The sequence below is a fragment of the Rutilus rutilus genome, assembly GCF_951802725.1.
Source record: "Rutilus rutilus genome assembly, chromosome: 22".
NCBI classification, from domain to species: domain Eukaryota; kingdom Metazoa; phylum Chordata; class Actinopteri; order Cypriniformes; family Leuciscidae; genus Rutilus; species Rutilus rutilus.
This window is the reverse complement of record NC_140227.1, coordinates 25,425,531-25,450,029: the sequence shown is the minus strand read 5'-3', so window position 1 is coordinate 25,450,029 and position 24,499 is coordinate 25,425,531. Positions and strand designations below refer to the sequence as shown.

The following is a 24,499-nucleotide window of genomic DNA, read 5'->3' as shown; positions in this document are numbered from 1 at the left end:
CAGTAGTGTGAGGGGGAAGCCACCGGAGCAGCTGCACTCGGTATGTCTCTATGCAAACAATGGTTTTTCTGCTTATTTTCCATCTTAAATGCTTGGTTAACTCTAGTATGCGCTTGTAGTGTTCATCACCGTTGTCTTTAGAAGCCGACTGGTGCCGCGGTGTGTCGAATATCTGCGGGAATTGGTGAGTCTGTTTGTTGTTGTGTCCGCTAGCATGTTGCTATTGGCATTGGCATCATTATTGGCATCCTTAGTTATTATAATGATTGTTTCCGCTAATGCTAACAACATTAAGCCATCTAAATGTATTTATATGAGCTGTGGTGGCTGGTGGCATTAGCTTTCCATTTGCTCCTATGGAGTTTCTATTGGGTTCCATGAATTGTAATGTAAACCTTTACAATGCTATGGTTTTAAGTATTTAAATGGTTCATTTATATACTGAATGACAAGATGATCAATTGTATTGAATGGAATGTTATGTTGTAAATAATCCCAATATTTATGGGTGGTTATTTCCATGCATTTGAGTATTTTATACGATTTTGTTGTCAATATAATTATGGCAATTGCTTATGTAGTATTTTGAATATTATTGTGTACACATAAATATAGAATATAAAACTAGCTAGTAGGTAAATTATATTATGAGTAGTGACTAAACCATGGGTCCTGTTTATTTAATACAGGCCAGGTGCGGCCAGTTGCGGGCCAGTTGATGGCGAGCTATTCTTACCTGGAACAGAACCTGCCCTAATAACATCATCGGCCTTTGTGGGTTTGGTAGGAGGCTGTGCAGCTCTGCTTACCCCCTCCACTCTCATACACCCACACACACACACAGCCATTCATTAAGCTCTGGCTCATGGACTAGGCTAATTGCATCTCACGGACCATTCGTGTTATTTGGACATGGTGTTCATCTTTTATGAGCAAAGCATATAGTCCTATAGTGTGTTGTGGACTGTCTTTGATCTGAGTACTCTCCAGTTTCTGAGTTATATTTTGTTTGTGGTTCCCTGTGAACTACTGAACCTTTCTGCAGATTTGAAATATTTTGGGTATTGTTGTTATTATTATTGTTTGTCTTTGTTTTCACTTAAATATATGGTACCAACACCAAAATTAATTTATCTGTCTCTGTGTTATTATTTATTCTTTCAACACCTCCTTGAGATGAACTTTATCTTCTGTAGCCCAATCATTATTTAACCTTCTATAGCTATATTCATCTGTGATTTAACACATATACCCTGCGTATATGCTACACTATGCACATTGAAATTGCTACGTGTGATGTCTAAAGGTGCCGGTTTGTGGTGTCTTGCAGAATTAGCATGGCTAATAGCTCCTGTAATTGGGGTCAGTTTCAAACGATTTTCTTGCCAGTGCTTGTTGGCGTCGCTTGAGAGAAAAGGTCTATTTGTATTGGGTCTGCAGATCTTTAAATGCATTCAGCGTGACAAAGCTAACTTTGCAATCTGAATAAAGCTCAGTGAAAGCTGACTTGGTAAAGTAAAGCCAGCTTAGCTGTGCCAAAGTGCAGCAGGTGGTCACAGCCTATGACAGCTTCCCGGTGCTTACTTCTCTCAGTTTGGCTTGCAGCGCCAATAACATCAGAGCCAAAACCTGCTGCCTATGAAACTAAGAAAAATTAAGCTATCAGTCTCAGCTAGTATGTGCTGCCAGTCTCTGCAGGCAGAAACGCATCTTGATTTTTTTCTTTCTTTACCTGCACTCCTCCCTGCTGCTGACATAATGGGGCTTGAATTTCCCTGCGTGATGATATAATGTATTACAGTCTTATCTCAGAGACAAATCAGCCCAGCATCTGATGCAGCAGAGAGTAATGTCAGAGGCCAAAAACCAAGGTCGGTGAAATTGGTGATGAAACCTGACAGGAGACGTGAGAAAACACATTCTTCCTGAGGCAGATGATACATCTGCTTGCCCCCACATGTCTTGGAGAGGTAGTAAACCAGTTTTCCCCCCCATTTTGCTATATATTGTATCCTGTAAAAATCCTACAGTAAAAACCTGTCAATTGGTTACCTTACCATATAGAGTACACGGGCTTAGTCAAGTCAAGTGAGCTTTATTGTCGTTCTCTTTTATATGTGGAGACATACAGTGTAACGAAATGTAATGCCTCGCAGGACCACGTTGCAACGAAGAATAACATATAAACCTACATAGCTAACCTACTGAAATAAGTATCTAACTATAAATATATAATATATAACCAAACTATTCATTTACAAATACTAACTGCACATATAATTAATCTAACTATACATATACTTTACTTAAAGACTATACATATACCCTGGACATCTTATTAACATCATATAATATGTAATTTTACTGTAAAATATAGCCAAATTTATGTTTTTTTTGTAATTTACAAAATTGTATTGGTAAAAGGGCAGAAGTCCCTTCCCAGAAGTCCCTCTGTAACATCACATATGCTTATATTTTATTTAAATAGTTATGATTCCTCTCATTTTTGTTTTGTGTTACATTACAGTGTAATGTTACTACAAAAATAGCACATACAGGGCCAGATCTACTAAACAGGGCAAATAAGCATGATGCTGCATTCCCATAAAAGAGAAGATGGAACCGGAAAGTTCTGCGGGTGATCTACTGACAATGCGCAAATTAAAGAACAAATGCAGCCATGTCTAGCTCAAAATGAGTTAAGACATGCCCTTTTGGTATTAAATAATGGTGCAAATACAAGAAAATTGACTACCGCAAATCATAGTAAAGTCACGTTGCGTGATTTATTGAAATACTTTCCTCCAATAAATGTTATGCCTGAAAGGGAAACTCCTACACATGCAATAAGGTCAGCTACAAAAATAACTGTGTTGTGCCCACAGCTTTTCATTGCCAATTTTTCACGGCGTGTCTTTAGTAAATCCTGTCAATAGTTTTTCAACGCCAAAAGAGGGTTTGCACTGGCACACGCTGTTAGTAAATCGGTCCCATAGGGTTAAATTCATTCACTTTAGCAGCCCTTCTGCACTCTGTATTTCAGTGCAAAAAACAGAATTTCTCACAGCTGTCACGTGCAGTTTGTAGCAGGAGTAATTGCTCAAATGATGAAGAAATTATGGAAAGATTATAATCCGTCATACATCACTGGAAATAAACAACGCTAGCAATAGGCACAAATTACTCTTAGTGATTTCTCCCACAGTCTAGAGAAAACACGAAAACATCTAAACCACAGCAACATCACACCATCTAGATGTCTTGGAAACACTAATCAACTGCTTCGTTGGATCCAGTCTAGCTGAATCAGGGATGTTTGTGTGGTGCTTGAGCAAAAAATCTGCCTCACTGGAGGCTCCATGGGAGAAGGTTGGCCAACCCTAATCCAACCTGCTGAACTAGACAGCCGCATGAGATGCTGAACTAACTTAATGAGATGTGTGATTTCTCCAGGCAGTCCCCCCACACATGCTGAGGTCACACCTGTCCTTGCACTGAATCAGGTTTGTAAATGAGAAGTGCTGAGGTTTGAGCTTCATCATTGAATAATGTTAAACATGATGAACATCAGTGTATAATACGTGTAGAAATGTGCAAAGTTGGGTATGTATAATTAGATCAGTCACCTGCCATGGTGCAGTTAACTTGAGTGTGCTCTAGAGGTCCACTCCCATCAAGGTCGATTGTAAACACACTCGACTGGCTTCCTGTTTTCCTGAAGGCCTCGCAGGATCGCTCATATATTGCTGAAAATGATGAATCATAGAAATCATGGAAATAAATCTGCTGCTGTTGTGTTTATGTTGTGTTTGATTACAGAATGCTTGCATTTTGGAACATCAGCATGCTTGGCACAGATATACTGAGCCTGTGGGAGGTAAAAAACAAAAAACAAAAAAAACACTAAAGTGAGATCAAGCACATTTTTTTTTATGCCTTAAAGTTTAAGGTGTAATCATAAGAAAAAACATTTGTCAACTTTTGTTAATCAGCAGCATCATTCAAACAGAACACTCTGCCTGGCCAAAAACAGCCGATACCTGTTAAATCAGTCACAAATAAAAACAGTGTCACGTGCTACCAAGTCTTCTTTCATTTATATTAAATTAACTTCCCTAACCATGACATTGTAAACAGTTAATTTAGCAAACGGAGGTAATTACTGTTTTCCTGGGACCTCTTTGTCACGACAGAGAAGTCTTCTGTGCGGCAGAGAGAACTAATTTGTTGCACGTGTTGTTTTGCTGACGGTAAATCGCACAGCAGGACTTGTAAAAAGGAAATATCACATTTCTTTGTCTTTTAATGCAATAAGTCTAACAGATGGCATTGTCATGCCTCTCTCTCCTCCAGAGAACATGTACAGTCATGAGCGTATGATGAAACCATGCATGTGGCGGCAGATTAGAACATATTGATCCTACAAATTTGATTACAGCAAGGAAGCGTAAAAATACATCTGGTGAAAATAATTACAGCTTACTCAAAATACTATAATAGACACAGATGCCAAAATTAAATGGACAAATTGGTGAGTGCATAGTTTCAAATCACTGTTACACTTGCAGGTGTCGAGTGATGCATTATGCATGCAATAATTAATGTTTAGCGCGAATAGCGCGTCAGGCGCGAGTGATTTCAATGTTAAGTCAATTCAAAGACGCGTTAAGGCTGATTTATACTTCTGCGTTGGACCTACGCCGGAGCCTCTACGCTGTAGGCAACGCGTTGGTTTTCATTTATACTTCTGCGTCGTTGTCCACGTTCACGCGCGCAGAGGGAGCATGTGAAACCCAAGGGAGCGGTCCTAGCAGACCAATCACAGCGCTTGCGTCCGCGTAGAGCTGACGCGTTGTTACATTTTTGGAGAGGTGCACGTCAGGGTACGCGCGCTACACACAGCCTACGACGTAGCTACGGCGTGAGTTCGACGCAGAAGTATAAATTGGGCTCGAATGAGGCGTAGAGCGCGGCGCGGTAGACGCGAATACGCCTCGTTCGCGCGGATTGAGCGTCTGGCGCGTTAAACGCGTTACGTGTGAATGATTTTATTAGTGCTTTTTGTGCATTCACGCGTTTGACGCGAATTCGCGTCTGCCGCCCGAGTTGAAAAATCTGAACTTCTGCGTCAATTCGCGCCGCATTAACCAATCAGGAGCCTGCTTGCTGCTGTCATGTGGTGAAGTGACAGTTTATAATGTTATTTTATGTTTGGCCTCAATAAATTATTTTGTAATATGACTAAAATGCACAACAAAGCAAATCTTTCACATAAAAACTCGAATTCAATATATGAGAGATACTCATTTTGTATTGAATGCTAGCCTATTTATTCCATATCTATTCTAGATTATATGAAACATTATTAATCTAATGTAAAGACAACAAAGACAATTTAGTGTATAAAAACAAAAAACAAAAATCACTGGACAGGTTTCACTTTTGGAGGCTGGCTCCATTTATTATCAAAACAAAAATAAATGACAGATTAGGTGGGTGCGGGCGAGGGTGAACCTCGCGCCGGGCTGTACAGCGCGGGTTCGTCAGGCAGCGACCACTCGAGGCCGAGGCCTTATACGGCCTATGCTGTCCTCGTCAGCGTCCTCACCGTTAGGTCCACCAAACCTAGCTCCTGGAGCAAATTGTGAAACTCCTGAAACCCTCCGGAGGGTCTGGTGGACCCGAGTACAGCGACGATGTCCCCTACGCAGCTGTTTCTGCTCTCCAGAGCATATACGAGCGGTGACTCTCTAGATTAATGCTAGTGCTAATGCTCGATAAACATCTAAAAAAGATGGCCGCCAACGGGTTTCGAAACTTTCGCCTCCGGATTTCGCCTCTGACGCACGAGACGCGCGGAAATTTCGCTTCAAACTTTTGTTTTTACGCACGTCAATTTCACTCTTGACGCGCGAATGAACACAAAGTGGTCATGCGTATAACTAGACGCGGCAGGCGCGAATTTGACGCGCTATTCGCGGCTGGTGTGAACGCACATTAAAAACTTTTGAACACTTTTTGTGTTTGTTTATAGTTCATGTTTTATAATTAATATTTATTAATAATAAAAAGTTATAATTCTGACAATGCATCTGTGATATCTGAAATAAATCCAAGTACACACATTATTCATTATTCAGTAATGTGCTGAAAAACAGCAAAATTAAACTCACATCTGAGTAATCAAACATACATAGGCTGTTTTGGGACTTTGCATAACTCACAGTTGTGGCAAGTGGCTCCTGTGTATCCTGTTCCGAAACAGTCACAGTAAAACTGGTCCCATGACTGGATGCATTGACCACCGTGTTCACACAGATTGGGCAAACACCTGTTGGGATGAACATGTTCATTTGAAATGATAATTTATTTCGATTTTTAGTTTTGGTAATAATAACCATTTTTATTTCTCATACCCATCTTTTTTATTATCATTGTATGTAATATTATTACAAACAATACTATTATTAAATATTATTCTATGCTTATAGGTTATGAGTTGGCCCACATTGAATCTGCTCCTGAAAATATTTCCATAGAATTGGAATGGCCATCATTCACAAAGTTCTACACATTCCCTGCTACTTGCATGTTTGATTTTTTTATATTTTGACTGATTTGGTTATCCTTCAAGCTAAAAAAGTGTATGACTCCGAGCTTTGTTTAACCCATTTCATTAACTCTTAATTCTATTCCATTAACAGATTTTCCTCCAAAACTAGCATAGAAAAGGCAAATAAATTCTGCCAATTTTATCTGGGCCTGGTTATGAGCCAAATTATATAGCTTTAAGTCATGCATAATGATTCACATAAAAGTAGTAAGAAAACTGTGTGAGCAAGAAATCAATGGGGAAAACTGACCTGTCTTGTATGTTGCAAACATCAAAGCTAAGCTGGCTAAAGTTGCTCAGGCTTTCCTGCTGAATCTGAAGGAAGTTGACCGGATGGTTGTTGATGAACAGGAGACGAAAGCAGCCCTGAAATCCTCTGCTGGGGTTCTCACAGATGAAATTGCTCTGGAATAAAGGGCAGCCTAAAATAATGGAAAAGTCCAACTTACTGGCTTTTAAATCAAAAACAACATCCACAACTAATACCAAGTTGCACAAAGACAAATCTCTGCAAAGCAGCTTATACAATCTCAGCAGGACTGCATTGTCTCAGAAGTAAGCAAAATGAGAGATTTAGAGGTCTTAGTTAAGACGTTGAAAGTTTGAGTCAGAGATTTCAATAACAGCATTAAAGAAAATGCATTTATCCTCTACAGAAATTGAATGTGGTTAGAGCTGCATGAATGAACTAAAAAGAAAAGAAAAAAAAACTCCAAGAAAAAAAGAAGGAGGTTTGGGAATAACAGCTGTGCGTGTGAAATGAGCTTTCCAAACCTGTATTTCATTCAGGAATATGAGGAACGTTCAGTTGATGGAGGTTAGAGTTAATAAGGCAGAAGAAAATTGTTCTTTGCATTCAGGATAATGTTTTGGGTAATAACTGCTTTTTGCCTGCAGCCATAAGGCTAGTTAAGAAAGGAGATCAAAATAAGTTATCATCCCTGAATTTGAATATAGCCAGTAACTCTTTCCAAGAATCAGGATAAACTAGCTATTTCCATTTCTAATGCTATACCTCCAATGTAGATGGTTGTTTTTTGCACGTTCTGGCTAAGGCCAATGATTTCCATGGAGACAGGCTTCTGATTGTTGACTGTTAAAGACACTTTTTGACCCTTGACCTCGACGGCTATGGAATGCCACTGTCCATCACTCAAATTCTGACCTGAAACACAAACAGTACAGGCATAACAAGGCAGTCTGCCCAGCCTCAGAATGAAAGCTGTGATAAATGAATCACGTAATCATCTGCATCAACACTTAATCAGTATACAATACCTAAAAATGTATTAACAAATGAAATGCTATTGCTCCTACATATCTTACCACTGAAAACCTGAGCAGAGTTTTGTGGCCCTCCAGAGATAGAGAGGAGCAGCCGGGTCTGGCTGAGCTGCAGAAGCATGTTAGTGGGGTCAGGATCATGAGAGAGAGGGACTGAGAACAGCAGCCCTTCCTGATTCCACGTGCGGAACTGAAGGCGTACAGTGAGACCCTCTGTTAAATAATCTGCAGGGAGCGCCAGGAAGCTGCCTGAGGAACTGAGGAACGTCACAGCGACTGACGAAGACTCAGAGCAGGAGAATGTCACGTTTCCCTTAGTAAGGAAGAGAGAGAGAAGAAGAAAATATGAAAGAGAATGAAGAGATGAATATGTGGAGAGCAGAATTAAAAAGGAAAGGACAATGAAAAGATGGAAACAAAGAGTCATACTAAATCATACTGATGTTGGGCGTGGGCACATAGCAAATTAATTATTGAAGCAATAGCAATGTGTGCTGGCAGTTTCTTCCATCTTAGCGAACAGTTTAAAACTCTATAGTTCAGCATCTCTCAAACTGGGGTCCCATAATGTAACGTATCAAAATATATGAATTAGAGGTATTATGAAAAACAAGAAAGAAAGTAAGGCAATAATCAGATGATTGTGCCAATAGTCTACCTATATATGGAACATTATGAATAGTGGTGTTAGTCTTTTCTTCCTGTGATGGGACAGACCAAAGAGAAGCCCCAATAGTTTACATAAAAAAAAAAAAAGCCACATACATACCAGTTTAATGTGTAAAAAAAATACCATTAATATCTAGACAAAAGATTTTATCTAAAGTTTACGTTTAAAGTTTCATAATCATATTAAGCCGTATAGTGATTAACGTTTTTCTCCATATTTAAGACCTTTTAAAATGATCATTCAGATTTGTGTTGTACTATTTAAGATATAAAACATTTTTAATGATAATTTTTTGATCAAACCTATTTTAAGACTCAATGGAGCTTAAAAAACCCAAAGGAGACCTCAAAATGTACAAAAAAATCTGCTATAAATCAATACCTCTTAACACTTTAATGATGAAACATTTAGGTTTCCTATTTACAACATGAGCATGGAAGCCAATTGTGCACATGACACATGTACAAAAAATAGCTATAGCACTGCATGGACATCATTCAGTCAGTGAACTCTTGGACTTTGGAATGTATTGCAATAAGCTGGTAAGATCGTTGTCTTAAAATGCCTCTGACAAGAGGGAGGGTAAGAAAAAATGATTTTTTTTTCCTGTCTGTGATGAGTGTATTAGACCATCAGGAGAGAGCGAGAGAGAAATGGACAAGAGGAAAGACATCACAGCCTCTTAATTAGGGAAAGAGAGCTCTTTTATGGTGTGATGCACACAACTTCACACAATTGCAAAAGCACACTTTTAGAAGAACACACAGAGCTACTGTGATTTACCAAGTGACACTGTTGCAAATTGTATTGGATATAAATGCCTTTTGTGTGAATAAAGTTGTTTAAATGACACAATACAAAAAAAACACATCAACAAATCTATGCTTTTGAAGTCTCACATTGCCTTGTGAACAGCAAGATTTCACAACCTTCACAAAGAGTGGGATTTGAAGTCTTCAAACTAACTAGCTAAGGTGTCATTGCTTCTCACAATATAGGCATATAGGCAAAAAGTGGTATTTACAGTAACACTAGCACTTGTAAAAGTTCAAACTTACCACGGTATAGATCTGTGGCTTCCGTCTCTTTGCCATGTCGATGACATTGACACCATTGTAGTTTAGATTCTCTATGCAGCCATGGAAATTTTCATGGAGAAACGTCCCAGGCTTGCCAGGCAAAGGGATTCCTCCGAAACTGAGCTTGAATAAGGACAGACAAACACATAGAAACACACACACATACACACAAACACACAAAAGCAACCACATATCCCAGAGATTAGTAACAATACAGTTTGCATAGCAGAGAATACTTCTGAGGGCAATTTTATATGAATTTTAAATAGAATATATAGGCCTGTTATATACCAGAAAAATTCTAACTTTGCTTCCCTTGTTAACATTGGAAGCTCTTTAAATGAACAAAGAAAAGATAAAATAGAGAGAAAAGGAAAGTGGTAAATATTTTAGCTGTTTGTAACGAGGTTAATCTATAATAAATGGTATCAATTTTCATTCAATATTGAACCCATTAATCATTTAAGCATTTGGGGTGTGTGCTCTCATGTTTGAAATAATCACGTATACACACAAAAGAATAAATGGAGGAATGGAAGATATGTTGGAGGCTGAAGAAAAGAAAAGCTGGAAAAGGACAAAAAAAAATGTGTAACAAAAATAAAGATTAAAGTATATTAGGGGAACACTTGGTCGGGGCGCTTGTTGAAGGGCCCTGTGATAATCCCTGTGCCAGGCTGCGCCGATAGATGATGATATCGTGTATTGACGATAGCCAGTGATATTGTCAAAAGCATCAGCTATCGGCCTTATCATTTCCAATTAATGTATTAAATTAGGCTATTATTATTTGTACCACTACTTTTATTATTACATTAATATTAAAATTAATTTGACTAGCAATAATTTTATTGCGCATCACCCCATAACCGACACGTTGTGAGGAAAATAAAAGATGAATGATTAGCTTACTCATTTCAAAAACATGAAACATGAAATACTTCTCTTCTCATTTTTTCACTACTTATGAGCCAAAAGAGAAATATTAAGTGAATAATTGACTGGGGTTTGAGACTTCTTCACCACCATAACTCTAGAGCAAAGTTTGCACATTGCTTGTGTTATATCCACTGGCTCGCCTTCATGGTTTAAAATGGAAATAGTTCCAATATTGTGCGCACATCTTCTTTATAAACAATTGCTTGCAAAATTATGGACAGCGATTTAGATTTTGCACATACCTGTGCTGAGATTCCTGGAATCATTGACTTTGTTCTCTATGGTACTTTGTTTCAGGCTTTCATAAGTTTGCAGTGACAGAGATTGAATAAAATGTGGTTTCAGATAACAAGGGAGTGGGATATCTTTATGCATGTCACAGTAATATACCTTATTCTTTTCTTCTTTTTGTTTTGTTATAACAAGAATACATTTGTTAATATTTATTTGTGTCGGTGTTTGCTGTGTATTAGGGATAGCCTTTAGTCATATTTTCAGTCTTGTCTAAACAAATGACACATAATTTACTAAATGAAAACAATTCAGATTTATAATAATTTACACTCAGATCACACCTCATAGTCAATCTCCAGTGTGTCCTCTTGTCCTGGACTGCGGAAGTGTTGCGTGTGTCCATCCACGGTGAAGTTGACATGTTTGTTAAATCGCTCAATTTGAACAGAGTGCCAGTGGTGGTCATCCAGCAGGCTTCCTACCGTGACAGAAGATGAGCGACCGCTAGACTGAGGCTTGGCATCGTCTGTATGGAGACAGCAGAAGAGAGACTAGGAGCATAGACTTTAGAACCTAAAGGTGTGTTCACACTTGTAGTTCGGTTCTCTAGGTTATTTTTTCTGGACCAAAATAGAAAATTATACATTTAGTCCTCGTTCATGTAGTGTTCACACTGTCATTTTTATCACTGGACCTAAAAAAATGAGCTTTTATGATACATATTTTGCAATGAAACATATCAAACACCTAAAACAATGCTGTGTGCTTGGGCTAAATACACTCATTGTATGTGCGCACATACAATGGTATTTTTTCAGGTATATCTCAGTCCGCTTGTTTAGTGCGCACCTTCTAATGGCAGAGTTTACATTTATTCAAATTAACTGCATTAATTATTATTGGCCATTGTGTTCAGGCGCTCAACATATATGTCTGTGATTGGCTACAGTGATCTACGCTTCTTTGAACTTTGGCGCTCTTCACCGAGCGCTTACACGCATACACACGGTAGCATTTGAAAGCAGGCATCTATCAACGGATCCCTAATATATCCTCTGATAGATGGATCTGCTGATAGACGCCTGCTTTCAAATGCTCCCGTGTGTATGCGTGTAAGCGCTCGGTGAAGAGCGCCAAAGTTCAAAGAAGCGTAGATCACTGTAGCCAATCACAGACATATATGTTGAGCGCCTGAACACAATGGCCAATCAGAGACATATATGTTGAGCGAATGAACACAATGGCCAATCAGAGACATATACTGTATGTTGAGCGCGTGAACACAATGGCCAATCAGATGCGTTTAAGAATCCGTTCAACAGCGCTCAAAATGCTAGAGGGAAATGCTGGTATTGTCGCATTTTTTTAATTTCAGTACTGACTTGGTACCGAAGTCAGTACTTTTGACAATGCTACCTCAAAGCAAAGAATTCAGCCATGCACTTCAGCAAAACTCCACCAAACTGTCTATCCATCCATCCATCCATTCATTCATCCATCCATCCGTACATCCATCCATCCATCCATCCATCCATCCATCCATCCATCCATCCATCAAGTACTAGTACTGGGTAGCAAATACTCAGGTACTTTTCTCTAATTTCACTCTCTGATCCATCAAGATACACTTGAGTGAGAATAAAAGGATAGAAGGTCATCCTGAATAATACGGGATGAGATTCTTTAGCAATTTCCTATTCCTTTGGGGAAAAAAATCCCACTCCTTTCTTATTCTCGCTTATCTGGTGACCTGCCCTTCTCTTCCCCTCACCCAAATTGAGATGCAAAATGAGTTTCCCTCTCTGAAGCTCCAGAGTGAGGAAATCTCCTCTCTGTCCCTCTCCGTGAACCAGAACCCCTTCTGCCTGATGGCTCCGGAATCTCAGGGATATCACGTCTTTCACTGTGCTGGTGGACTTCTGGTTGAACCGGTAGAGTAAGGCACTGCGACCGTCGAAGTCAGCCACGTCGGACTCTGAGGAAGACAGGAAAAGGAGATCAAAGAGAATGTGAAAACACCCTCAGAACACCCTCCGCTGCCTGAACTTTCTCCGACCTTCCAAGATCTGTTTGCTCTTGTACTTCCTGTTGATTTGAAAACTAAGCTGAGTTGAATATTTGAATGCAGTTGAACTTCAGATATTAGGTATGGTATAAAATATGCAAAAACAGAAACTAATGCAAGTGTGTGTGTTTCAGGTTTTACCTACATTGTGGAAAGGATAGTAAAGTACCTTCATTAACACTGCTTTAAGTGACCATGAAATCAAAATAGAAAATTCTTGGTTTTTATGGAATATTTATTATAAATGATTTCTGTGCACATTATTATTTTTTAAAAATTAAGGGTGGGACAACCTGTCACTCACATGAAATTGCAGCAACAGCAAACCACAAACATCCAAAGATCCAATCAATTCCCAAGGGACAAAATCAAGTCCCGTCCAACACTTTTTCTTGTTTGAGAAGCTGTTTCACTTGGATATATGTCACAACAGGGAAGAAAAGCAATTTCCGTTTCATACCGGCTTTAATAGGAGAAGGGCTAAATAAACATACAACACAATGGCTTAATGAAATATAATCATGCAGAAAGGTTTGTGTGATGGTCAGTTTTAGTGGTATGGGATAGAATTTATCATTAGTTCAGTTATATATAAAAAATGAAATAAAATAAAATCTTTGGAAAATCTCTACCATGATTTCTAAAGATCATTTCATGTAAGGTATCACTCACTGTATGTGCAGCCATAGACTTCTAGCCGTAAACCCATTCCTCCTCTGGGGCTTCCCTCAAGAGGCAGAAGACGCATATATCGAGTTCTGATTGAATGAGGGAGTTTGTGTTGGACCACTGTGTCTGTGTCACTGTTCCCTGTAAACGTCTGTAAATATACACATACAAATACACATATACAGTGATATTGGTCAGACATTCCTTATAGGGATAGTTCACCCAAAAATGAAAATTAGCCCATGATTTACTCACCCTCAAGTCATCCTAGGTGTATATGACTTTCTTCTTTCAGACGAATACAATCAGAGTTATATAAAAAAAAATGTCCTGGCCCTTCCAAGCTTTATAATGGCAGTGAATGGCCGTGTCTGTTCTAAAGTAGAGATCTGCGCGGGATGGATTTTTCAGTCCCGCTCCCGCAAGATTCTGTCCCGCTTCTGTCTAAAAAGCTGACATCTCAGTTCATCGCAATCTCACAAATCTCAGATGGATTTTTCGCTCTCGCCCGCAACATTCATGTTTTGTCCAGCTCCCGCCCATATAAAAGTATAAATAGATTTTTTTCTGTAGCTGCATGAAATACTTTCAAGTTAGCCTACGTGTCACCACCACCTACGCATCAGCATAAATGCTCCCGATAAATTATTTGTTATTAAAGTATTAACATTCACAAACCACTGATCATTTAACATAAAAGCAAGCAGGTTACTGCGTGCATTGGCATGACTGAATGCGTGCAAAGTGCGCTCCCTTAAAGGTGCTCTAAGTGATGTCACGCGTTTTTTAGGCCAAAACATTTTTTGTCACATACAGCAAACATCTCCTCACTATCCGCTAGCTGCCTGTCCCCTGAACACACTGTAAAAAAACGCTGTCTCTCTAGACACCACAGTCTCTACAAACGGCAACAAAAACAAACTGGGCTCACCCGCACCACAAAACACAACAAACTATATGTATATGTATATGAGGGTGGGGTTGGGGGGGTTAGTGCGCGTACACATGAAGGGGGTGTGGAGGAGAGAGAAGCATGAAGAGGGAAGTTTGAATTATGGCCGACACACGACCAAAGAGACGACGTTCCGATGAACAAATCGCAAAGAATAGGGACAAGGATAAGGAACGCGCGAAGTACCGAATTTACATCGAAAAAACCTTCGAAAGGTGGCGAGAACTCCGCCGGCAGAAGGGATTCCAATCTGACATTCAGTTGCTCTGTTTTTGCAGAACAGGTAAATCCATTTTTCTTTCTAAATTGACGTTCATGTTCGCCAAACCAACACAAGGATGTAATTAGCAAGAACTATGCAGTCAGCGTTAACTTTGATGAATACAACATATGTTTCTTGCAGCTAGCGATCAATCTCTATTGTTAATGATCAAGCAAATTCACAGTAGGGCGACAATTTGTGTGAATGATTGTTTTCACCCACTGTTTGTTATGAATTTGAATGTTCATTTATAGGCTATTGACAACTTTGACTAAATTTGTTTACGACGCCGCCGTTGTTTATGCTCACTGGGAAACGCGAAGCTAACGTTATCTTGCTATTATTGCGTCCTTGTATGGGAGCTAACTTGTTATAGTTATAACCGCAGGTGGCGAAACTATTTTAAGATAATGTTTCTCTTTTTCTGCAATATATAAAAGCATTTATCTAACTTGGCGACATTACACATTGAATGAAGTATCAGTAAAACTTAACTTTGTTTGTAGTGACTACTTTGACTTTCCTTTATGCCGGAAGGGAGGGGAGGAGACGGGATGATGAGGAGGAGGGAGGGTTGAGCTAGCCTCCGTTTTGTTTGACAACAATTCGAATGTCAACAAGAAGTTACGTCTCCCGGCATCGCTTAGAGCACCTTTAATAATTCCTAAAAAGCTGACATCTCAGTTCATCGCAATCTCACAAATCTCAGTTATTATCAATGAAGCTGACTGTACAATACATCTTTCATAATATCTACACTTTGTTTGTTATTGTTACGTTTTGGTTGACGCAGAGGAGGAAGCAGGATCCAAGTGCAGCAATCTTTTATTAAATAAACTCAAAACTACACAAATACAAACGCAAATTTCAGACATTGCCGATTTGCACGGGATTAAGATCACAGACAACCTCTGTAATTATTACAAATGACTAGAGGTCACCAGGTAATACTTAAACCATGCGAATAGGGCTAAAGACTGAACTAAACAGGGCTTAAATACACAGACATACAAGCTTAATAAGATCACAAGGGGGCGTGGCTAATAAGAAACACCTGGGGAGACTAATCAACACTAAACATAACAAGGGACTGCAAAACATGGAACAAGACTGGGGAACACAGGTTGAAAACATCACATTTATAATCAGAGGATTTGCCAGCATGCAGAATTCAGAAGCTAGTTTGGAAGCTAGTTATTTTAGGGATGGGGAAATGAAGCCTCATGAATCACTGAGGCTTTCCCCTGACTATTCCGGGAAAAGATTCAAAGCTTCGAGAGTGTCGAGAACAGCGCCATCTGGTTATAATCTGGTGTTATTTAAAATAAAGCAGCCGGAAGCCTGTGTTAGAAGCTCTGGCAGATGAAGCAACCACAACACACTCCATAGTTTCAATGTTATGTGTACAAATAAAAGCCTTACATGTTTGTGTTTGATGTGTTCATTAAATAAATTCATTTTCTCTCCAATCAACCAGACTGAGCCAACAATGACTCGTTAAATAAGATCTGGGGTTCGAGCCTTCTGACACCCAAAGCGAAACGCGCACGTGATTGGACAGAAAGTGAGGCTTCATTTGTCGTTGATCACGTGACTCTAGTAAACCAATACACACCCCGATACGGGGCTTCACTAGAAATTGTGTCGCATGTGCGATGATACGCACATCGAAGCTTCAGTGTCATACGTAACACCACTAAGTTATTTTACTTTATAAAGTTTTAAATATGGATATTTTTCTTACACAAACGCATCGCTTCGCTTCAGAAGGCCTTTATTAACCCCCTGGACATTCACTGCCATTATAAAGCTTAAGAGCCAGGAATTGTTTTTTTTTATATATAACTCCGATTGTATTCGTCTGAAAGAAGAATGTCATATACACCTAGGATGACTTGAGGGAGAGTAAATCATGGGCTAATTTTCATTTTTGGGTGAACTATCCCTTTAATAGACACAATGCTAATACTGAAATCAAAGATTTTAAGTACTCTCCCATTCAAAAGTTTGGGGTCGGCTTAAAAATTACAGCTTTTATTTGTATTTAATCAAATAAATGCAACCTTAGTGAGCATGAGGATCTACAGTAATGTTGTGACAGTAAAATAACTGTTATCTATTTTAATGTATTTTAAAATGTAATTTATGACTATGATGGCAGAGCTGAATTACTCCAGTCGTACTGAACCCAAAATTCTGAATGGTTGTTTACCTCTTTATATGTTTATGTAAGCTGATGCTAATTTCCCTGTATAATATTAGACTTGGTTTGGTGCTGGTTTGTCTTGTAGACCACAGCTAAACAAAACAAAGCTGAATGGTGGTCAAACAGCACAGTTTATTAAATGCTCTACAACAAAACAGCTTCCATGCTTAAAAAGGCCCTGCAGACACCATTTAGATGATTTGTACGATGCAAACATTAAATTAGCACAAATGATCCTTTTTGAGTTTGGTCCTTTGCTCCCCAGTGATGATGAAATGAGACTAAATGATTTTCTGATGAGTTCTGACCTTCTCGGTCTTTCAGCTGTGTGCTGATTCATCTCTGCTGGGCTGTTTTGTTTTGCCATTTTTATTAAAGGATTCTTGAAAATAAATCACTCCCCGAGCTTGTATGGGGGAAGTTGCCAAATGATTTTTGGAATATGGCGGCCAGTCTGTTTTTCTTTCACGGAGCTAACGCATGCCGACAGCATACAAACCAGAATAAACTAATTTCCTTCATCTTGTCTACATCATTAAATTGAATGAAAGATCAAGGGTGTGATGAAACAATGAGAAAATATGAGAAAACTTACAGATGGAGAAAGATCTCCCTTTTTTTCTGTAGGAGAGACTGACTGGAATGTTTGTTCATTGCCGAGTGAATTTTAAGCCCTAGCGCACAGACTGTGAGCATGAATAAACCTCTGACTAAAGACTGACAAGCTTCCAGCATGACTGTAGTGTGGTGTAAATTAGTGGGATATCATTACAAATTTCAAGTCAACAGGCATATATTTAATGATCTACTTTTAATGAATAAAATACAGAAATAAAAATAATGTCAGAATTTTCCCAGAAAAGGTGAAAGCAGTCACCGTAGCTGAAAAATATACATAGCTATTTCTTTCACAAGTGCAATGTGACTGATTTTATTCTCTTTGTGGACTTATGTCTTTGAGGCTTTTGAACTTGATATTAATAATTAATTTAGTGAGAAAACAATAGAAGAAAAAAATGTCGAACGCAAAGAAAATGGGGAGGAAATGGATTTATATAATGTAACAGTGCGACCATTCTCAGGAATATTATTATTATTCTCCTGGAGATCAACAAATGAGAGAACTATTTCTTTAAACCTTACAGTGAGTTTATGCCATGTTTGGTTCTTTTTGTTTTTGAGAGGAAAAGCGTTAAAATGTTACATTTTCAGAATAGCCACAATCTCTGGAAAAGCCAGTCCTGTACTCCCTTACTCAGTTTAATATAATTTTTCATACTGGCAGATTGTGTTTGAATGACCTACACATGATGGTTTAATGTAGACAGTCTCGTACGACATACCCCCTTTACAGTATACAAATCGGTTTAATGTGGATGGCCAATTTTGACATACCTTTAGATATTTTCGTAATGACGTCTATAGTATCATATCATTTATGCTCACACATTTGCAAGGGAGACAAAGCATGAAAAAACAGTGCAAAGCAAAGTTCTATAAATAATTCAGCAATGCTCCATGTACGATTTATTCAGAGAAAAGCGGAATAATTCAATGCTTTTTGAACTTCCCCCAACACCCCAGTGGACAATGACAGGAAAACTTAATTTACAAGTGAGTTTAATCCTTGTACTGAACAATAGGCTTAGCTTGTGTGTTCATTCAGCATATAGGTAAAGAGAGAGAAAGAAAGAGAGAGAGAGAGAGACAGAGACAGGTACAATAGCTTCTCAAAGACATTCATTAGTGAGATACACAAAGCAGAGAGCACTACGCAACACACTGTAAATATCACTCACTGAAACTTAAATTCTTAAGCCTTGAATTAAGCTATTAAAAAGATGATGGTACTTTGTTCAAACAAAGTGTCTGCAACTATGAAGGTTTTTATATAAAATAAAATAAAATTGTATATTCATTTCCAAATGAACATCTTAAATTTGTATTACGCAAGCTGCTCCACAGATTGTTCTCAAGTTTCCTGGATATCAACATCTCCCAAAGTATTCACCAATCTCCATGTAATCTTTTTATAAAGGTTAGGTTTATAACTGACTTGTTGTCTAACAACTTCCTTGTTTCTTCATTTGGCCAATGTGATGGTATTTGAATGCTCTGAACTAAAGTGAGAGGAAGCTAATCAATATAGTATAACACTGTGTACTCTTTCATCCCAATATAGAGTCAATACACAGACGGCAATTATTGATTTTTTAATTATAATCATTATTATTTTGCATTTTAAAGGTACTGCTGACATTTTGTGTCGCTTGTAAAGTTCAATTCGGAGGTCAATTAACTCTGATCTATCAAACCTTGTTTGAAAGAGGAGAGATTAAAGTTAAGTTAAGAAGGCGACGCAGTTTTCGAGCTAAAAATTATTATCTGGACTCTGGTTGTTGTGTGTGATCTTGGTCGATTCAGACTTCTTTGCCATTTGAATGCTCCAAAAGAATATTTCTAGTCCTTTGTATATTATAGAAACATGTTACAGCCAAAGCTTTTTCAGTAAACAAATTCTTCACAACAGTGCAGATGATCTGATTAAGCCGTTAGCGGCTTTAGCTCAACATGATCAATATTTTCCATGGTCACCTCCAGCTCTGTGGGAACACAAAGACATGTTGGACCACACCTGACGAGCAGCCAAACAACTTTAGAGCCAGACAGAGAGCATACAGAGCAGCATACAAGAAAGGTTGCAAGAAAATATCTATAAACATGTTTCTGAACTGATTGACCTTTTTAGAGTGGTTTAATAGAATCTGTCACAATGTGAGAAATCCTCCTTGCCACATTAGCCGCTGTTAATGGCTAACGCTGAAGCTCCTTCCAGTCATTGCCATTGATTTTAAATGGACACCAAAATCTTATTATGTGGGGCAGTTTGCAGAGCAAAGGCATCAAAGCGCTTAATGAAAAAAAGAAACATTATGAAAAGTCTTAGAGATCAGTGCTAAAGCACAAAACACAACACAGCTGCTCTGACCTTTTCATGATGCTGATGATTAAAATTGCAATCAAAACTTCAAATGCTGCTGTTAATTGTGAGAAAAAAAATATTTTTCAGTTCACAAAATCAGTTCACAATTTGAAAATATCTATACCACCATGGATTCTACTTACATTATGTATTTAGAGAATGCAGACATTTCATTAACATTTATATCTCTTGAATAAGAAAAAAAGTGCCTTATTCCATTACTCAAATGTTACTCAGAAGCTCATCATGGATGTTGTTATGTATTGTTTTTATGTCAAATTGACAGCTGATCTTCATCGTAAAAGAGACTTTTTTTTCATTTTTTCCCACACCATTTTCAATAGTATTATTTTAGTCAGAGCCGAAAAAGTCTCGGTTAATCTTCTTTACCAATCCAAGCACAGAAAAACAGATAAGAGAGAGTTCTGAAATGAAATATATTGATTTTGTGAGAATGCGTAGACATGTGTGGGTTTGTGCACATCTAGGGCTTTACACTTTGTGGATCACGTGAACACAAACCAGCAGTGGAGAGAGGCAGATGAAATCGATTTCAGAGACAACGCAATAAGCCCAAACTATACAAGTGACAACTAGAGTCAATGAGAGGCACTAGTAATCCTAACAATAACTCTGCAGAGTTCTGTCCAATCGTGAGAACTGGATCTGCCACCACCAGGTCTTATAGGCTCTGACAACAACAACTCCAAAACAGCGTTAAATTATAGAGATCATCAGAGTATAAATGCATTTTTCAAAATAGGTTTTGCATTTTATATAAAATGACAACAAGGTGACCTCTGTAGTTTCAAACAGAGCATTTCTTCTAATAATGAACTAGCAAATCGTTTTAATTTGATGTATTTCCAAATAATGCACAACCCTAAGGAGCAGGAGCCACATCAACTAGTCATAAATCAACACACAATCATTCAGCAGGAAATAAAGTGCTCCTTTTATGCCTCCCTGCTTTAAATTTCTCCATCATGTTTTATGATTAGCGTCCAAATAACTATAATAACAAACCATTAAGACTTTAGTTAAAATAATTTCTGAGGGAATTATTTTCTGGTAAAATGAAATCAGTTAAGTTCTGAGGTGCAAGATATAGCCTACATTATACATAATGAGAAAAAAAGAAAAGAAAAAAGCACGAGTTCCTGGTTAGTTTGTCTGTTTGTGCGTGAACCAGAACTTGTGTGTGTACACAGGTGACTTGTGCACAATAGACCAGCTCTATATACCTCTGAATCTTGGTTATTAACTAAAAGCAACTCATAAGAATGGGAATTTTTATTCACTTTGAATCAATTAATTAAAAAAAATCCCAGCAAAACTAATCTTTTTTTTGTGCCGATATACAGTATTAAAATATTGTTTTTTAATAATTTCACAGGATAGTTAGTCAAATGCAGTTGTTCATTACTATACTGAAGTTCAATAAATGTATGCATGTGTAAATTGTTTTATACTTTTATTGCAAAAAAAAATAATTACAAATAAAAAACAATAATTAAATATATAATCCGATAGATAACTTAAATTACTTTTTGAAAAATGTCAAATTGCATGAAGTTCAACTACGTTTCAAAGAAATTACCCTAAAACCAGACCTCTTCACTGCTACTGCTGCTTTGATATCTGGAGAGCTTACTTAATAAAAAACCTCTATAACTCCATTAGTGGATTGCTAATGCAAATATTGTTCTGCAATTCCTCGTTCAGCAGCCAATCCCTTTTAAACATTCCATCTCTGTACCTCACAGAGAAGCTGATTGAAATTAAAAGACTTTTCGTTTAGACTATACTGCAAACACTGCCACCAGTAATATCTCTCACAGTTGCACTGTTTAAAAGAACAATGAGGACAAAAAAATAAAATTAAATTAAAAAAATTACCAAGTACAAAGCAATTTGAATACATTTTTAAGAGGCAAATTCCATTATTTTTGATATGAGTAGACACCACTGCATATTCTAGCTACATCTAGAGATGTACCTACATTTTTAGTGAATATTCCTTAGAGACAATGCAATGAATGGGGATACAGTAGATTAAAGTTGCTGTCTGCAGACATGAATCTTAATTTGTCTTGGTTCTTTTCTCTTGCTGTCCCTATACCTAACAATCAGATAGCGGTTAACTTGACTTAGATTAATCACATACACATGTATTATTCTCATTTGTAAGTCACTTTGGATTAAAGAATAAATGCTAAACATTAACCGGCTAACAAACAAGAATATTCGCTAACTTTTCCTGACATTAATACATTTTCAACACAACTTTAAAAGGTAAAAGTTGCAATAAAACTTTACATATATCTGTCATTTTTCTAATAAGCTATTCATTGTTTGCATTTGTGCGTCTATTCCTGCACAATTGTCCTGCAGAGTTTATGCTGTCTTCAAGCGCACTTTCACCATTCACTACAGACTTGCTTTGGGCTTACTATATAGACCATATATAGGTTATTATAATTAAATGATATTATTTTGTATTGTCTATATTATTGTGCCCTTCGTGTGGAGTACATGAATGACCAAGTGAAGTCGTATTTACAAGATGGAATTCCAGATTATTCCAGAGTTGCGACAATGGAAGAGTAGTGTCGATTTGAAAAGGTGCAGAAAGCATGTCTGTAGTGAATGGCATTGAATGGGTTTGGTAGTTATTTGGTATTCATTTTGAAGGCATGTACAGAACAGGATGGACATATGGAATTCATAGTTTCCCGCTTGTAAATAATAGGGTTGTGTTGAAAAAAAAATTTGATAGTTGATCAACGATAGTCAGAGATATTGCCGATAGCTGATGTCTTTGACGATAATCAATCACTGGCTCGTTATGAATCTTCTTATTAAAGGGATAGTTCACTTTAAACCAAACAGTTAACTGGAACCATTGACTTCCATAGTAGGAAAAAAAAAATACTATGGAAGTCAATGGTTCCAGTTAACTGTTTGGTTACTGACATTCTTCAACATATCTTCCTTTGTGTTCAGCAGAAGAAAGAAATGCATACAGATTTGAATCAACTTGAGGGTGAGTAAATGATGACAGAATTTTCATTTTAAAGTGGACTATCCCTTTAATCCATTCAATTATTTTTATTTTCATTATTAGGGTATTATTATTATCAATGTTTTATAGATTTCAATGAAATAGTCCCCGCTTAAAAGCTCCAGACAAATTATTTGTTTGAAAAGCAAGCATACTGTATGCATGGTTTGGCATGGCAGCCAATACAAATAATAAATAACAATTGCCTTACCTAATGCAGCAAAATCCTGCGTTTGGACCATGGCCCAGAATCAAACCACAGAGGGTGCTTCTGAAATTAGTGAGGGTATTTTTGTCTCATCCTTTGCTATATGGTTATCACTATCAGTCATCACAATTTTGAGAGTGAATCCCGCACATGCACATCACTGATCTATTCATACATTTGTGTGCACTTATGTTTTTATACACATTTAAAATAAAAAAATAAATAAAATGAAATGAAATAAAAAAGAACGAATGTAAGCCCACATTTGAAAGATGAAGGGCTGCAGTTGTATCTGAAGCAGTTCATATCAACCTGCAAACATATGTAGTGCCACTTTGCCAGGAAAAACAATCAAACTAGGTCTACATGCACCGGGACAATGATGCGGTAAATTGTGTTCAACAATATTGGACTGGAACATATCAGGTATTGCCTCTGCATCAGACTGAATCATTTTGTCCTGCGTGCCCAAACATATAGTGCGCCAGGCAGAGCGGTGTTTATGTCTGGCTGCTGCTGTGCACAGGATATGGCCATCAAACAGTCACTTCTGTCTCTCCTGCCTGAACATGACCATTAGAGCAGGGAGAAGCTGGAGTGTAATATCTCGGCCGTTGTCTCATGTAGTGCGTATGTCTTTGTGTGAGCACTTAAAGACTGAGGAGGATACTGAATTTAGATATGGAGTGGATGTGGTTTCCTGTATTGTCACGCCTCATTTCAGTGACACTACAGCAGTGGCAAAAGTATCAGCAGTCAGCACACACACACACACACACACACACACACCACACACACACACACACACACACACACACACACACACACATATGATTCATAAGTATGCACTTTTTTCTTTCTAAATTTAAAGCAGTATTTAGAGCCATGTGTATGCAAGACTCCCAGTGGCCTTGGAAACATGGATTTAGTCTATGATAGAATTTGAATAAGTAAATTACTCTGCAGTAAGCCTTACTTATTTTATAGTAACAAAAAGCATGTCCATTACATTTTGGTCTGGAATAGATGAAATGAAGAATAAAAATGAAGCTGATCATATGTCATCTAGGCCTATTAAACTAGTATTTATTGTGCTTCAATTGATTTTAAATGGCTGTCCAGACACCACAGTTCAAAAGAAGTGATGCACCTGAATGAAAATTCTGGGCCGAAAACTGAAACTTCTTGAAAAAGTTTCTTCTTGAACCGAAACTGAAAACTGCACTTGGCCGAAAACCGATACCGAAACCGAAAAGTTTTTTTTATTTTTT

At 37.8% G+C, this 24,499-nt stretch overlaps 1 protein-coding gene across 2 annotated transcripts in view; it reads right to left on the bottom strand.

The window, feature by feature from the left end:
- cntnap5l (contactin associated protein family member 5 like) overlaps nt 1-24,499 on the bottom strand; it is an 80,419-nt gene that overhangs the window by 15,540 nt on the left and 40,380 nt on the right. For both annotated transcript variants that reach the window (XM_084395612.1, XM_084395611.1), the window contains exons 4-12: nt 13,557-13,704; nt 12,591-12,794; nt 11,161-11,345; nt 9,626-9,769; nt 7,940-8,210; nt 7,629-7,778; nt 6,864-7,035; nt 6,225-6,331; nt 3,627-3,746 (exon numbers count right to left, since the gene is read on the bottom strand). In XM_084395612.1, the coding sequence (XP_084251738.1) occupies nt 3,627-3,746; nt 6,225-6,331; nt 6,864-7,035; nt 7,629-7,778; nt 7,940-8,210; nt 9,626-9,769; nt 11,161-11,345; nt 12,591-12,794; nt 13,557-13,704 (1,501 nt within the window). The remainder of the gene's footprint in view (nt 1-3,626; nt 3,747-6,224; nt 6,332-6,863; nt 7,036-7,628; nt 7,779-7,939; nt 8,211-9,625; nt 9,770-11,160; nt 11,346-12,590; nt 12,795-13,556; nt 13,705-24,499) is intronic.